Source organism: Monopterus albus, unplaced genomic scaffold (assembly GCF_001952655.1).
Source record: "Monopterus albus unplaced genomic scaffold, M_albus_1.0 scaffold30.1, whole genome shotgun sequence".
NCBI classification, from domain to species: Eukaryota; Metazoa; Chordata; class Actinopteri; order Synbranchiformes; family Synbranchidae; genus Monopterus; species Monopterus albus.
The window spans coordinates 1,103,420-1,119,836 of NW_018127910.1; the positions used below are offsets into that span (position 1 = coordinate 1,103,420).

The 16,417-nt window shown below is 39.9% G+C and overlaps 2 protein-coding genes across 11 annotated transcripts in view; one reads left to right on the top strand and one right to left on the bottom strand.

The window, feature by feature from the left end:
- Positions 1-16,417, top strand: part of osbpl6 (oxysterol binding protein-like 6) — an 81,905-nt gene that overhangs the window by 49,618 nt on the left and 15,870 nt on the right. For 8 of the 9 annotated variants that reach the window (XM_020596470.1, XM_020596473.1, XM_020596471.1 and 5 more), the window contains 8 exons: positions 2,913-3,148; positions 10,992-11,114; positions 11,478-11,531; positions 12,342-12,455; positions 12,549-12,719; positions 14,192-14,333; positions 14,887-14,990; positions 15,530-15,622. In XM_020596470.1, coding sequence (XP_020452126.1) covers positions 3,002-3,148; positions 10,992-11,114; positions 11,478-11,531; positions 12,342-12,455; positions 12,549-12,719; positions 14,192-14,333; positions 14,887-14,990; positions 15,530-15,622 — 948 coding nt within the window. In that variant the 5' untranslated portion in view covers positions 2,913-3,001. The remainder of the gene's footprint in view (positions 1-2,912; positions 3,149-10,991; positions 11,115-11,477; positions 11,532-12,341; positions 12,456-12,548; positions 12,720-14,191; positions 14,334-14,886; positions 14,991-15,529; positions 15,623-16,417) is intronic. The other variant, XM_020596474.1, reaches the window with a different exon arrangement.
- Positions 6,928-16,417, bottom strand: part of prkra (protein kinase, interferon-inducible double stranded RNA dependent activator) — a 34,332-nt gene continuing 24,842 nt past the window's right edge. Inside the window, exons 9-11 of one of the 2 annotated variants that reach the window (XM_020596475.1) lie at positions 10,678-10,736; positions 9,790-9,823; positions 6,928-7,649 (exon numbers count right to left, since the gene is read on the bottom strand). In XM_020596475.1, the coding sequence (XP_020452131.1) occupies positions 9,819-9,823; positions 10,678-10,736 (64 nt within the window). In that variant the 3' untranslated portion in view covers positions 6,928-7,649; positions 9,790-9,818. Of the gene's footprint in view, positions 7,650-9,789; positions 9,824-10,677; positions 10,737-16,417 lie in introns of those variants that run through there. The other variant, XR_002274630.1, reaches the window with a different exon arrangement.

Genomic DNA, 16,417 nt, shown 5'->3' on the forward strand with positions numbered 1-16,417 from the left:
CTTGAAGACCGGTGATGCTACTTGACATCTTGGTTGTCTAAATATCAAGTTTATCTTCTTCATCCCTCTCAGATCTCAGAGCAGGGCACACGGATAGAGGGCTTACCCTGAAACTAACTCAAAGCAGCTCTGTTTGGCTCTTCTCAGCTTGACCCATGTCAGGATAGATGATAGTCATTGCTTTACTTGTTATACTCTATTGATGCCTGAAGGGAAAATTTTACTTTTCACTCTCCACCCTCTACTAAGCTCACAGCATATATTCGGCTACAAAAGGCCCTGGAGCAATTCTGCATCAATAAAGAAGAAAAATTGAACCTGAACTTGCCATTCAAAGACCACTTTCTTTATCCATTCCAGCTTGTTACCGTATTATTATATTTACTTTTACACCCCTAACCTTAACAGTGATTAACAAAAACTCAACCATGCTACCTTCTACTTTCTTTGTAGGTGTTGCATACCCAAAGCAAAGTTGAACCCAGAGATAGAAAGGCGCTGACAACAGTGAAAGGTTTTTAGTAATTATATTGCACACACTGTCTGAAAAGAGCTGTTCATTTACTTTGACTTATCAGCAGATTTAATTTAGATAAGATTTAATCATATTTTATTATGGATTTGTTGGATCTGATCTAAATAGTGTTGAGAGTTTCATGACAGTAGTTGAAGGCTAGTCAGATGTTATATTCTTTTTTATGTCATTTGATAGAAAGAGAAAAAGATTTATATTGGCTCTGATGAGTTAACAGCGTCTGATGTTGATGGGATGGTAAAACAAGACAGCTAAGCCCATTGTAGCAGTGAATGTGGTCCAGGTTTGGTGACATTTTCCTTGGCATTAAAAGAATGTTGACAGAGGAGGGTCCTTTTTTCAGACTGTCACATACTGGAAACTGGAGGCCTCTCTTTACTGCAACCTAATATCCAGAATTTCAGAGAAGGAATCTGACCACACTGCACCTCAATAGAAACTAACCCCATTATGTGCAAGACTTTACATGATCATTTGACTAAAGTCATCTCAGTCAAAAATATTTTTTATTGAGTTTCTCACTAATTTCAGTTTTGAGTTCAATTTTTATTGTCCTTTGCTTGCACCATAGCAAAAACAGTCAGACAGTTTCACATCACATTTTAGGAAAATGGCAGTTTTATTTGCTCGTGACTTGCTGTGTTTGGCACTACTGTTTACACTACAGATCCTCTGTGTTGCGCCCGTCAGTTGCTGTTTACATGAACGCTCATGGTTTAACCTGTGTACTGTATGTGTCACAACAAGCCAGTGATGAAATAGGTTCTGCTAAAGTGAAAAGGTGAAGTGCAAGGCAGTCAAGGCTGCAGGTTTTTACTTCATTTGTTCACTTGCTTTGTTTTGTCATTTCCTGGGCCAAAAGAAGGCTATGTCTTTAATTTACAATAAATGTCTGAAAATGCTCCAAATTTTAGCTCTAAACTAAAGTCTATATATTGTCAGAAATTAGGGTAAAAAGGTAAAGTTTAGACTTAAAGTGCTTCTCACTTCTGCTTCCTTATTAGTTCAAGGAGAGAGGATCTATTAAACAGGAGAATACACTATCTGACTGTCTTACAGTAGCTTAGATCCTAGTTGGCCTAAGACAAGACAGTGATGATGAGGTAAAAGGATTTGAATTATAGATGATAGCGTACGTGTGAGTATACTGCACAGTTGCATGTGAGACTTCTTACTGCTTACTGGACTCGGGTAGTGTCCCTGACACATGGACGGGCCTAAATGACACATCCACAAGGTGCTCCAGAGTTGTATACCTCTAAACACAAACTGTCTGTGGCAGAAAATAACACTGCTGGTACAGTATGTTTGTAATCCCCAAGTTGACTATCTCAAAAGACAAAAAAGTGGCAAATCCTCACATTTGACAAGCTGCAGCCAGTGTTTTCTCTGTATGTTTGCCTAAATGGAAAAGGAATGGAATGGAAATGAATGTCTTACTGTGTGTCATAAGAGTATTTACACATTTCTCACACCTGTCTCTCAACATGGCTGTTTATCTGTTTGTTTTCTACTATCAGTATATGGTTTAGCAGTGCTAAGACAGTTACAGCCCCACTGTAAGCAGTGTTGTGTGTGTCAGCATGGAGCAACACAGAGCCATGGCTAATGGCGAAGCACTCCCCATTGCTTTTTGAACATCGCAGACATTTTGAATTGATTATATTTATTCACATGATGGACCTGCCAAAACCGACTGAGCTTTTATAGTTTAAACCAGTGGAAGATGTTATTCCTGGAGCTTTGGCTAGTCTGTATAAGCTGGTAATTGATTTGTCAGTTGAGAGAAAAAGATCAGTAACTGACAATCAATTAATTATTTAAGCAAACAAAAGCTGTGAAGAGCTACACTTTGTCAGGTTTCAACTTCTCAAATGGGAGGATTTTCTGCTTATATCACAGGAGCCTGAGTGTTTTTGGATTTTGGACAAGTGGTGAAAAAAATAGATATGAAAAGTTGTAACTGGCATTTTTTCACTCTTTGTTGAGATATTACAGACCCAGTGACTGGTGGATTTGTGATCATTTGGTGCATACTTCTGCTAAATGCAGTGTGTTGAGTAATCCTGAGTGGCAAACATAAAGAATGGCTTATTTAAGAAGAATCCTAAAAACTCATGCTTCAAAGAATAGAGCAGGGCATCTTTACTGAGCATCTGTGAGTTAGATTAACATTAATATTGATGGAGGATCGGTGTAAAAGCTGAGGAGAGGCACAGACCCTCATTTATTCAAGGGACGAACTAGACGACGTGTTTGATCAGTGAAAGTGTGGCTCAGCGTCTGGTATAAACAACAGCGCTGCATCAGAATGAGGAAGGCAAAGTAAATGTGCCAGTGTAACTTCTTGACCTTGTTTTTTTTTTTTTCTCTTCAGATGAACAGCAAGCAGTGAGCTTGAGGACGTGTCAGAGAATGCTCCTGATCCGCGCGGCCCAGTGCTGAGGGAGCCAGCTGGTGCCCACCATGTCTCACCACCAACATTACCAGCGAGGCCCCCAGGGCCGCACCTTGAGCTCTGAGGAGAGGACCTCCATGCCAGTCAACAAGAACGCCACACCAGTTCACAAGAGTGCCTCCTCCTCTTCCTCTTCCCAGCGCGACAGCCGACAGGTAATTTTCAGGTCACAGGAGGGGAAAATCCATCTGGAAATAGTTTCTAGGGATAGAAGCATTTTATAAGAAGATTAACTTGAGCAGAAGTAATATGGGGAGGAGTGGATAATATTTTGAGTTGCTGCAGTCTTCTGCTAGAAGGCAACTTGGCCCGTCAGGAAACAAGTAAATCAGGAAATATTCATTCAGCAGTTTTAGTGTGTGAAACCAAAACAGTCAAAATTATTATGATGTGATGATGTATGTTATAAAATCAGCTGCCATCATCCAGAGTCACTATAAGAGCAACCCTGAAATTCTTTTACGAATCTCTTCCCGTGTTTCTGTCAAACCCATATTTTGATGTTAACAGAAATAGAAAAGCAGCATTGCTTTGTGCACTTCTGCTATTAACAGAACACACAAAGTGGAAAGACATGACCTGCAGGTGGAAAGATGCAGACAATATGTGGTAATAGTGTGTACATGATATTATGACCACTGACAGGTGAAGTGAATAACATTGATTATGTAGTTACAGTGGCACCAGTCAGTGTGGGATCTATTAGGCAGCAGAACATTCAGTCCTCAGAGCTGGTGTGTTGGAAGCAGGAAACTGATCAGTGTATTCCCCTTGTGTTCAGATATACAGAGCTACCTTCTCTGATGATTGGCTAATGAGTAATTGTTTATATCCCCTTGAAAAGTCCATTGACTAACTGGCCCTCAACTCTAAAAGACTGATTAGCTGATTAATCAGCTAAGACAGACTAGCCCTAATTCCCTGGTTAGTAAATAAGAACCATGCAGAGGCACTGTAAACAATGAAATGCACGCTTATTTCACAGTTCATTGGAATCCTGTTTAAAGTTAACCTGTGCAGAAAAGCTATGTGAAGCGTCTGGCCCTCAATAACTTCGCTGAGCTGCTGTGTCACTGTGGCCGTGCAGAAACAGGACACCAAAACGTGAATCTCTGACATCACAGCTTTTCCATCGGCACTGGCTGATGAATATTTCATGAGGGCCAGGCGGAGGCTCGGTGCTCCGCTGAACATGTGGCACGCTCTGGTGTGCTGTGTGGGAGCCCAGCTTGTGTCCCCGGGTGATGGCTCTCTGACAAGAAAAGGGTGCTGGTTTGAGAAATGGAGCCTGTTTTAAAAGCAAACACGAGGCTCGATGAGGCAGACGGTTAACCCCTCCAAACCTTCAGTTTATTGTTCCTTTCTTTAATGCTTTTGATAACAAGCCCTTGATGACTGAAAGGGCTCAGCATTTCATCGCTCATACACTCCAGAATCTTAAAACCAGGTTAATTTAAAAGCACGGTTATAAGGTCTTCTTTTCTTATCCTTTTGTTTTAATGTATTTAATGACATCAGATACTAGACAAAGAGTTAGCTGCAAAATTGTAAATTTTGTAAATTAGTTCTTGATTGTTGCAGCTGTTTTGTGTTATGATTCATCAGTTTGCTAAACACGGTGTTTGCAGTGATATACCTGTGGGTGATCACGATGCTGTATGTAGTAATTACAGAGGCAGGTGTTATCATTCAAAAACACAGTTAGTGACAGATCCTCTTCTGTTCACTTCAGCTGTGACAGGGGTTCTGTCACGTTTGGCGTGTACAGATGCCAAACAGAGGATGTGGTGAACTCAATTAAAGAACCAGACGAACTGAGGTAACGAAAAGTTCTTTACTAGAAAACAAAACTAACAAAAGTCCAGGATATCACTTAGGTCGATAAGACAGTCCAGGGTCGGCGCCGGTTGACAGGTATATCCAGGGGATCCAAACTCGAGGTCAAGGGGAACAAAAGCAGAAGGTCGGTACACAGCAGGCGATCTGAATCTGAGAGGGCATAGACAAAACACGGTGGTCAAGAAACGGTAATCCTAGGTCAAACACAGAGAGTCAGGCAAGGGATAAATGCTGGAGAGTCAGAGCTGGGGTCTAGAACAATCTGGCAGCGTCCTGGTGGGAGGACGCTGCCTAAATAGAAGGGAAAAACAGGTGCAAACAATAAGGAGCAGGTGAACTAATGATGATTAAATAAAAGGGCCAAAAGTGAGGTGAAACAAAACAGGAAGTGATGAGAAAATAAAAGCCTGACAGGAAGCAAGAGGGGCAGGAGCGTGACAGGTTCAGCTCATAACCTTTGAAAAATGTAGGATGATGTTTTAGGAGATACTGACATTAAAGCCTCGGTGAAAGTGTCTTTAGTCACCAAAATGTGAGGTATGTCTGAGTAAAGCTGAGTATGTTTGGCCGGGTGTAGTAAATACTCTACGGATTGGGTCACTCAGAAGTAGGCATAGCTTAATAAATACAGTGTGGTACATAAATTGTAAACAAAGGTTTTGCTGACAAATACACCTCTGAGCCACGACACTGCTCTGCTAGTTGCTACAGTCGCCTACTGTAGTAACGTTTTTATTCGGACTGGTGGAGCTAGCTTGTCACACCGCATCTCATTTGACTTGAAAAACCTTTGCTGCCACCTCAGAGTTCAAGATGAGCGATCAGAAATATTATAATGTCTTAGAGGAAGAGAAAAGAGAGGGATTCTGATATAAAACACCTCAAGATATCTATAGTTTTGAATGCATTAATTGGCATGTAACAAGAGATTGTGGACAATTAACTCAGGGACACGGGACCAAAACATTTCAATAACTATCCCTCTTGGTCAGTGGAGACAGAGGTGTTCAATAAAAGGCTACCTCCGCCCTTCCAACCCTAATACAAAGCTAATAATTGATTATTATTATAGTTGATGAGACAATCTCACCACAAGGTCCTTTTAGTAGCTGATCTGGAGCTTTCGATTGTATCACATGATCGTACTCAACGTGTAGTTTGATGAGTTGTCGTGAAATTTTTGTAGTTCAAAACAGAATTCTTAATGACTGGGCAAACTTAATCTGGTGAGGGAGATACGATTGATAGCTCCAGAACAGTTGCTAAAAAGACCTTGTGATGCAATTGTTTTTTCAACTGCAAACTATTATTATTGTCTAATGCATTATTATACAAGTGTCTCTATAAACATCACTGGCTGGTTTGAGAGGACGTGTCTGGCATCAATAAGTGTCTCTAAATCTATATTGATGATATGCAAAGTTATGCGTACACCTTAGTTGTCTGTTAACCTTTATAATAGCATTATGCTGTATCACTGTCTGCTTAGCGTGTTTTGTGCAGGGGGTTTTTGGTGATACCGTGTTGCTGTAGAGAATAATGTACAGTATAGTACATCATCCCGAGGGACGCTCTGAGGAAGCACGGTAGACGCTGAGAAAAGACCTTAGCTAGCATGGCTGAGCCTTTGTTTTTGAGGAAAAAATGAGAGCAGGGCATTTTGTTGGGGGAAAGCCTTAATGAGATCCAGCCCCCATTTTCCAATCGATATATGTCACTTTCCCCTCTGCTGACGACTGCTGTTCACTCTGCAGACCCTCATGAGAGCCATTAGAGGTGCCACCTGCAGTATGCATGCATACACACACACACACACACACACACACACACACAGAGGTATGGATCAGGATATTACCTGGTGATTCAGGATGTCGCTGCAACCGTCCATATTTTCTCTTGCTGCTTGTCATTTCCTGGTTAGAGCTGATGTTTTCAGCTTAGATTAGATAAATGTATGGAATATTAAAGATTTTGATTTGATTTGATTTATGAGAATAGTGAAATCAATGATGTGATTATCAGTTGCTATAAGATCAGATAGTGGCTATTTCATGTTAAGAACCAGCTCATACCGATGTTACTGTAGATGAGCAAGTGATGGGGCACTTGCCGGCTCAACTGCATAAATTTAATTTAAAAGATTAGATTTACTGTTATTCCATGACCAGGTTACCAAAACAGACCAACTCAAGAACAGAGGAGATGATCTCGATACAGAACAGAAATAAAATGGAAATAAAAATGTAAAGCACGGTGCACAGAGGCGGTTTGAATCGCAGAGAGTTTTGGGATAGCCTGTGCAAGTTGGGCCAATCTTTCTATGAATATTTCTAATTTAAACTGAGGTTTGCCATGATCTTCTCCAAGTCACAAACTATCTTAATGCCCTCCTATTGTGTGATCTGTTGTGAAATTCAAGGGCCTCATTGCATTTTGTACAAGGATCACTAATTATTGGTCCAAAAACTTGGCTGGAAACCAGAGTCAGGCCCCTCTCACCACAGTGTGTAGACTCTGGAACAACCTGTTTAGGCTGGTATGGTTCTTTATACAAATAAATCAGTTGTTTTAATAGAGTTATTACTGGTCTGTTCATGGGTTCTTCCTGTTGAAAGTCTTCTTTTCTATACCCCCTGTTTTCTGCCTAACAGATTTTGTCAGTATAAATCAGCTGGGCCAAAACTCAAAGTTTCTAATAGCTTTTTCTAGGAACTTTCAACCACATCTCACAGCCTTCTTCAAAGGATGGTCTTTGTACAGTTGTCACAAGGATAGCTTGGTTGTGTGACGAAAGCAAAACAACCAAATGAACTCCGTCTGTTGAGAAAGGCCATAAGAAAGCCCAGAAGAAGTTAATAAGTGGCCTTGAGTTATCATCTCACATCCACATCACAGAGCTCCCCCTCCTCTTTCTCAGTTATCCAAAGATGTTTTCATTGAATGAGCAACAATATTTCATCTATAAACTAGCAGGTCAAACATGTAGGTTGCAGGTTTGTAACTGAGTCTGTTGGTGTTTACAGAAAGCATGAGGCTGTGGGGTGTCTTATCCACATAGCAGCCTACACTCCTACTCTAAGTTTTACTGCTGAGCCAGCCACACACTGCAGTGAAATCCATTCTCGCAACAGTTTATTTGTGGTTATTAGTTGCTGAAATGTCATGGTTCAGTGGTGATTGTGGAAGGCAAAGTGGGAGCAGCTTACAGTTTTTCTATCTATGACTACAGTATCATACTCTCACATAGTGTGTTCTTACGCTGTGGTACAACAGGAGACCACATAGTGTATGCTGCATTTGTAATTATGCTGATAGGCAGCTACCTGGTCATAAAGCTTTTCAATTAGTGTACTTTCACCATCTCACACTCTATTAATGTAGACAATTAAATCATTTATGTGGACCAGAACAAATCATTTTCACAAACTCAACTAACAGTTGCCCTTGGATGCTGTTTACAGAACCACTGAATGGTCCTCATGGTTTCTTAAAAGGTTGCATGCGTTATCTTCAGAAAGTTCAAGAACGGCCACAGTTGCAATCATTTTATTTTATCCTTGATCATAAGTGAACTGTCTTATCTTGCGATAACACTTTCTTGTAACTGGGGCTGCAACTAATTATTATTTTCACCATCAGTTAATCTACAGATTATTGTCTTGATTATTCAGTGTATCATTTGGTTTATTAAATGTCAGAAAATAAAGAAAACTGTACTTTTTCCCAGACCCCAAGGTGTCCTCAGATGTGATGAGTATTGGTAACATCAGTCCAAAGCCCAAATACGTTCAGTTTGTAATGATATAAATATATAGAATCCTCACGTTTGAGAAGCCAAAATTAACAATTTTTCTCCTAATTTTGCTAAAAGAAATTGATACTGAATTGAATGCATTACCAAAATGTTAATTAATCAACTAACCGTTGCCTTAATGGGATAATTAATACCAAGATAATTAACTTGTGATCTGAAGATAAGGTGATAAAATGAACTGATTGCACTTACATTTTGAATGATTAGTGATCATGTTAATCCCTTAAATTTACTACTCCCTTTTGACAGTTCCATTTATTTTGTTGTTCATATTATTGCATCATTACATTTTACTGTGGCCTGAACACACTATGGGTAAATTAGGAAATAAACGGAGATGCTTGAAAACAGAGAATCTTTTGATTTTTCTTTGATTTTAATGTGCACACACCTGCCACTTTAGTTCAATGTGGCGTTTCCACCTTAACATTTGTGTTTATGAAGCTAAAAATGTTTCAGTTTTTTGTGAAACTGTCATAAATGTATAAATTCAATTATATGATTATTATTGAGGTCATAGTTAAAGGTGGTGTTGCACTGGACTACATTACATCTAGAAGCGTCTCTACATTTTTGTCCTCGCCGGCTACATACATGAGATGATCAGAATATTAGGAACACCTCTACAGGTGTACCTAATAATGTGGCCAGAGAGTGTAGTTGGGTTAAAGCAACGCAGCAGTTTTTCAGCAGTTCAGTAGAGATTGTTACTCCACTCATACATTTATGTGAGAAGCAGATGTGTCATCAGAAGTGGGCTGAGTACTGATATTTATAGTGCTCATTTAGAATGAGGTGTCCCCAACGTGTGTTTGTCCTTTCTTCTGCTCAGGCAGACCTTAACTGTAATAGTTTGATACATGGCAGCATTCAAAGATCTACTGTGCTACACCGCTGGGCGTCACTTCAGATGGTCACTCCCATAAGACTTAGACTGTGGAAGTGACACAGGTAGACAGTCCGATTGATTTTATTTATTTATTTTTTTATGATTGGGATTATAAAAGTAATTTCACTATTTACTGTCATCTCATCAAAAACCTAAATGAAGTTATCCTGTATCAAACCTTTTTAACTCCTGACAAAGCAGGCAGCCTCTGACTGAATCTGCCACAAGATCTTTCATTAAAAGGGTAAACTCACCAAGAAGGACTGGCCCATTCATCTTTAAATTATTCTGCAGAGAGAGAGAGAGAGAGAGAGAGTGAGAGAGAGATCAATGAATGTGAGCAGAGTCCAGGAAATCACTGTGACTTAATTCACTTGTGCTTTCAGGTTCAAATAACAAAAGCAAATGCTCCGACTTTCGTTTACTCTACATGGAGCCAGAGTTTGTGTTGGCCGATCCTCATAAGGAATTTGTTGATTGATATCACTGGCTCAGACCTTAAAAGGACGCTTTATTTAGTGCGGTATTGACTTATCTGCTATACCGTCTGTTTGTAACGCTGCAGATAACACTCAGGAAGTTTGCGTTCAGGGTTTCTCATGCGATGCTGGCTGCCTGTAAATGAGTGTGCTTGTCATGTCAGAAGAATTAATGAATTGACAATTTCACAGGCAACATTATACAGCTGAGTTTTTCAGCTGATTGCTTTGAGTATTCGGAGTGAACTGCCAACTTTTACGATGTGATCACTTTAAATTGGTGAGGTGAATTTTACTATTGAAGTTCAGCTCCTCTGCTGCAGAGGGCAACTGAAAAGACAGCTGCCATCGGTGGAGAAACATGACCGCATTTCCAGGCAGATCTGTTTGCTAGTCATTAGATGTAAAAAAAAAAAAAAAAAAAAGCCATTGTCTTCTTTTGTTAAATGTTCCGCAAACCGAGCTCAGGTGTTGTCACGCACACTCAAAAAGGCTGCATTGTGCCGTGAAGGGCCTCAGGCTATTATTTGGTTTGCCAGAGAAGCTTGCGTGTGTCACATCAGGGCAATATAGTAAAACAATGGTGACCTGTTGCTTCCATCAATGCCACGAGCCTATGATTTTTGGTGCCCCACCCCCACCCACAAGGGTGTGATGTCTTACCTGTCCCGCCTGTCCCTTCTGTCCCCTGGACTCCACAGGTGTCACCTTGATTTACAGACCTAATAGAAGCAGAGAGACAGTCAGGAGAAGCTAATGGAGTAGAAATTGGAGCAGGGCAATAGTTTTTAAAAATATGTAGGGGGAAAGAATAAAGAAGTGTTAAGTATTCCTATTATTTTCCTCTGTCAAAGTGACAGTGGGCATGATAGCAGTCTTTCTTTAATGACAATAAGTGTATGTCCTGTCTTGTTCTTATTCTGAAGGAGTGAGTGGATTGGTTCTGACAAAGCGCTGTTATTTTCATTACTCTCTAGGAGGCAGACAGCTGGGAAATCATTGAGGGGCTGAAAATCGGTCAGAGCAATGTCCAGAGGCCTGATAAACATGAGGGTTTTATGCTGAAGAAACGGAAATGGCCCCTGAAAGGCTGGCACAAGGTAAGAACCACAGGCAAAGCAAGACGTGAAAGCTTTTGCTGCCGGTAAAAATACTTTCAAATGTTAAAATAAGTTTTCTTTTCATGCACCTTGCCTCACACTCTCAGGGCCTCCTTCACAAGCACATTGGAAATTGCACCACTATCAGCATCACATGCACCAGTGGAAACCATTTCCTGTTGTCAGCATATTTGAACGCACACAGAGTACACAACATGAATGTCCTATAGCTAAATGTGAGAGAATACATAGAATTTGTACTGAATCTGTAATATATGATCAAGTCTAATGTGATTGATATTCAGTGTTTTCCCTTTCAGTTATTTAACCAACACATTATTTTTGTGCTTGTTTTCTCTGCAGCGTTTCTTTGTTCTGGACAATGGGATCCTGAAATACTCCAAGTCGCCCATTGATGTAAGTAACCCTGATGTTAATCTACAGAAACAGGCCAGGGCAGCCTGACATCAGCTTGGTTTGGCAGTGAGTCCGCAGGAATATCTGCAGCACGGGTCGCACTGTTCACTGTGTTTCAACATGCTATGCCACTTTGCAGGAAAGCTCGAGTTTTACGGAGGAAATGCTATTTAACTCATAGCTGTGAAGACACCAATGAATCCTACATGTTGTACTCACTAAGAGTTCTTCAGTCCTTAGACTTTCATTGAGTGCTCGAATGATCATCAGTGTCAGTGCTTTGTTGAGCTGCAGATCAGAGTTGTTTTCATTCTTAAGCAGTTGATTACTCCTTTGGTAAACTCTACCTCAGACAGCAGTGAATAATGGCAAATAGAATTTCCTAGAGGCCAAGAGGACATCTTCACATCACTTATTTTGTCTGACCAAAAGTCCAAAACCCTAACTCTATTAAAAAGGAGGGGGAAAAGCAAATCTTTACTTTTGAGAGGCAGGAATCACTGAATGATGCTTGGAAATTACTCAACCGGTGGTTCTCAGACTTTTTTGTCATAATCCATATTCCTATTAGACAAACTCTATCTGATCAAATCAGCTGCCATGTCCCAGATGTGCTAGATCTTATAATAATTATGTAAAAGTAGAGTTGTTACAATACAAGATCTACTTTTTCTGAAATGTAGTGCTTTTGTTACAAGTGACTTGTGACCAGATAAAATTCTTAAGACAGGTTCTTTGGTTTCTTCAAACTATGGTATGAAAGAAGTGTGTTGTAAACTGAATTACACTTAAATTATGTGTACACAAAAGATCCAGAAAGGCAAATTGCATGGCAGCATTGATGTCGGCCTCTCAGTGATGTCCATCAAAAAGAGAGCCCGTCGTATCGACCTGGACACTGAGGAGCACATCTATCACCTGAAGGTAACGCTAATAGGAAGAGTCAATAGTGCCATTAACATTGAGGTCAACATATGCCAAAAGAACTTCAAAGTTCTCTGTCCTCTTCTTCTTTAGGTCAAATCTCAAGACATCTTTGATGCTTGGGTGTCCAAGCTGCGTCATCACCGGCTCTACCGACAGAACGAGATTGTGCGATCCCCTCGGGATGCCACCATGCGAACGTTTCCTCCCCCAGCTGCCGTGGAGACCCCCCAACCAGCTGCAAGCATGGTACATGAAGCCAAGGTGTGCTCGCCTTCTTCCTCATTGTACTAGTATCAGCGCTCTTTGGTACTCCCCCACTAACTGGCATGAACTTTTTGTTTGTGCTAACTTTTGCTTTATTATTCATCTTTGTACTCTAGATTATGCTGTTACTTCTCAAAAAGGCTCTCCTAGTTCTCTTTTACTGTAAATTGGGATAGTGTACCAGAATTTCATCTAGAAGTAACATACATAGTAATGAAAGGCTGACTTTGTGTTAACTGGTGGATAATGTTTTCCTGGCTGTAGCTCCCTATTTACCATGCTGACACAATGTCATACCAGTCTTTTCTTGTCAAGAGTCCAAATTTATTACACTGTGTGTTGTGTGTTAAAACTCTCTGAACTGCATTTGATATGGATCTTCCTGAACATTTTTCATCCTTACACTTTTCTACTGTTTCAGGCTCAAAAAGGCTCTCCTAGTTCTCTTTTACTGTAAATTGGGATAGTGTACCAGAATTTCATCTAGAAGTAACATACATAGTAATGAAAGGCTGACTTTGTGTTAACTGGTGGATAATGTTTTCATTTGAATGTGTTTCAATTGGACACTTCAGTTTTAGCTCTATGTGGTTGAAGTTAATTCAATATAAAATGTTCTTCCCAGTGTCCATATATGAACATTTTGCTGCATGTGACAGTTGTTCCACATTGTTTTCATTCCCCTGGCCCTTATCTGCCTCGTATTACCTGGCTAATTACTAATGACTGTGATTGTGTAGACAGATACCTGCCTAATGCAGTAAAGCTGATTGGACATGTAATTATATCCAGATCATTAGGATAACAACAAAGATTGTTTGTCTAGATTGTTAAGGGAACCCCTGGTCTCTATCAGTGTGTGTGATTTGTAAGTAAATGTGAGGATGCAACCGGTGGTTCTCTTGGGAGTGAGACTGTGCCACATGCAGCCTATTAAAGGTGATCAGTGGAATGTGGATTCAGAGCAGTTGGCTGCAGCCTGATGAGCTGTCCCCGAACAGCTTAAATGAAACACTCCAGTCTTAGAGTCAGAATGAAAGCTGTATCAAAGGCTTACCCACGATCTCTTGCAAATACTTCAGTCTGACAGCATGTGTACATGCTCCTAGTCCTAACATCAGGTAATGTATTCACCCTGCTGCATTTCATAAGTCTTTTAAAAGTTGTCAAAGAGCATATTATTTTCCAGCTAAGCACATTCATACAGTTAAACATTAGCTGAGAGCCACTGATACCGACCAGTGGCTCACTGTTGGCTGCTGAACACATTTGAACATCATGATATTCCTGACTGACACAGCACCGGCTTTTATTCCGTCTTTGTCAAATATATGTCGCCATCTAAAATGTGTCATGTTACCATTAAAAATGCAAGTCAAACTTCTGTTGGCTGTTTTTGCATCTTGTTTGGTCATTGTTTACAGTAGTCTTATGTATCAACTCTGTCTTTTCCGGTGTCACTGGTGCAGGCTAAGCCAAGCAGTTTCCCATGGACTCCGATGGCCCCCAGCAGTAGCAGCAACAGCAGCCTACCTGCTTCCTATAGTAATGGCCAGAGCAGGGTGGCTGCTTGGCTGCAGGAATCAGAGGAGATGGACAAGTGTGCAGAGGGTAAGGATAAAATCGATTTTACAAAGCAGCGGATAAAAAAATCCTGAGAAGACCACTGAGATGACAATATTATATGGGTTGCCTCAAGGTCCTGTACTTTGACCATTGCTTTTTTAATGCAGATGTTGCAAAATTCATTATTTCACACATACAGTATATCAACACTTGTATCTGAAACAAATAAAGGTATAGAAAAATATGCAGCATGGCTTGAATTAAATAAATTGTCAATCTAAAAAAATTCAAATGTTATGTTGTTTAAAGGGCAACATCAAATTAATTATTCAGAGTGACAATTATATATGGATCATCACACAGTTGAAATATTTTAGGGGTGTTGATTGATAAACTAATGGAGGAATCATTGATTTTGTGACTAAGAAGAGAGGGTTGTTAGCTTCTTATCTCCCCTGAATAACTTAGTGTTTACTGAATTTATGTACAACATGAATGAACATATCGGGTGCAGATAAATAAAATAAAATAAAAATAATGTTTCATGACGCTGAATGTGTTTGTGCGGGTGTGATTTTATTTATTTATTTATTTTCAGAGCTCGCACGATGCCAGTTCAACCTGACTGAGCTGAGTCAATTATTGCAGAGTCTGGAGATTCTACAAAGGACACAGTCAGCGCCCAACTTCACAGATATGCAGGTAAAAGAGAAACACGTGCACACACACACACACACACACACACACACACACACACACACATACAACACCCAAAGGGGAAAACAGCTTAGTTAGTGTCTCATTTAGAGGTTTCTTTCTGCAGTGCATTCTGGGCCGTGTGTGTGTTTGTGTGTGTGAGCAAGAAAAGGAGAGAGACAGTTTGTGTTAGGTAATGAGGTAGGTGTGTCACTGTAAGAAAAGTGCAGTATTTTAAATCATCAGCAGTCGCCTTCATTACCGTCTAGACAGATGGGACTGGGCCCTGCTCACAGAGCACCTGCCTGCTTCTCTAACTAAGCATTAGCTACTGAATTTCATTTTTTTTCTATTACAGTTTTTGGCTGAAATACACTTTTAACACCACACATTCCATTAGCCTTGAGACTTATTTTTTGCAATTCATTTGTCACAATGTTGTCTTTTTTTTGTCATCTCACTGCAAATCAATCTGTGTCTTAACTTTTGCTTTCTTTGTCATATTAATCACACTTTGCATATTTTGATCCATGCATGCCACAAAGACCAATTGTGTAGAATTGTCAAAGAAAGAAAAGCGCATGAACAGAAGATGGAGAACAAAAAGTGTCGCCAAAGATGCTAAATTCCGGCTTCAGGTACTTTTCTTTAGATTTCCTCTTGGATTCTATTACCTACTGTACAGACACAGATTTGCTCAGTAACTCTCTTTTAATTAAAACTGTACTGGGTCTACCTTAAGGAAGAAAACAATGTAGGGATGTAACGATATTTGTAACTTCACAATATCGCGATAGAAAAATGTCTCGGGGCTATGACGATATCTACATATGTTTATTTCATTAGTATAACTGCGTGCAATCACAGAATTGTAACAGACATAGCAGATGCTTCGTTGTAGACTTTGTTGTGTGACAGCATTTCAGTTTTCCCATTTCAATAAGCAACACGGGCGAAAAGGAAACTAACAAATGCTGAACACTTTGCAAATACTGCCGGACAAAGGTGTTACTAGCCCCGTTTAGGCTTGAGACAGTCCTGGATACGTCTCGCAGAAACACTCGGATACGACTATGCACAACATTTCAGTGGAGATGAGCAAACAAACCGGATGCTCACAGGCAAAACCAACCACCGCACATTATTTTATGTCATAAAATGACTCTTACTGATTGCTGTACTGTCTTTTATATGCATTATACAAAAAAACACAGATTTATTATTTTGTTAAGGGCTAAATATTGTATTGTTGACTTTTCATCGTGGCAATATCATTACATCCCTACAACAGTCTTTCTGTTTTCACTTAATTATAGTACAATAGATGAATACATTAATTGAAACACATATAACAACATGCATTTTACTCAATGTGTTTGTTGATTAATTCAATTTGAACAGGCACAATACATTTTCATATAAGGCACATCAGC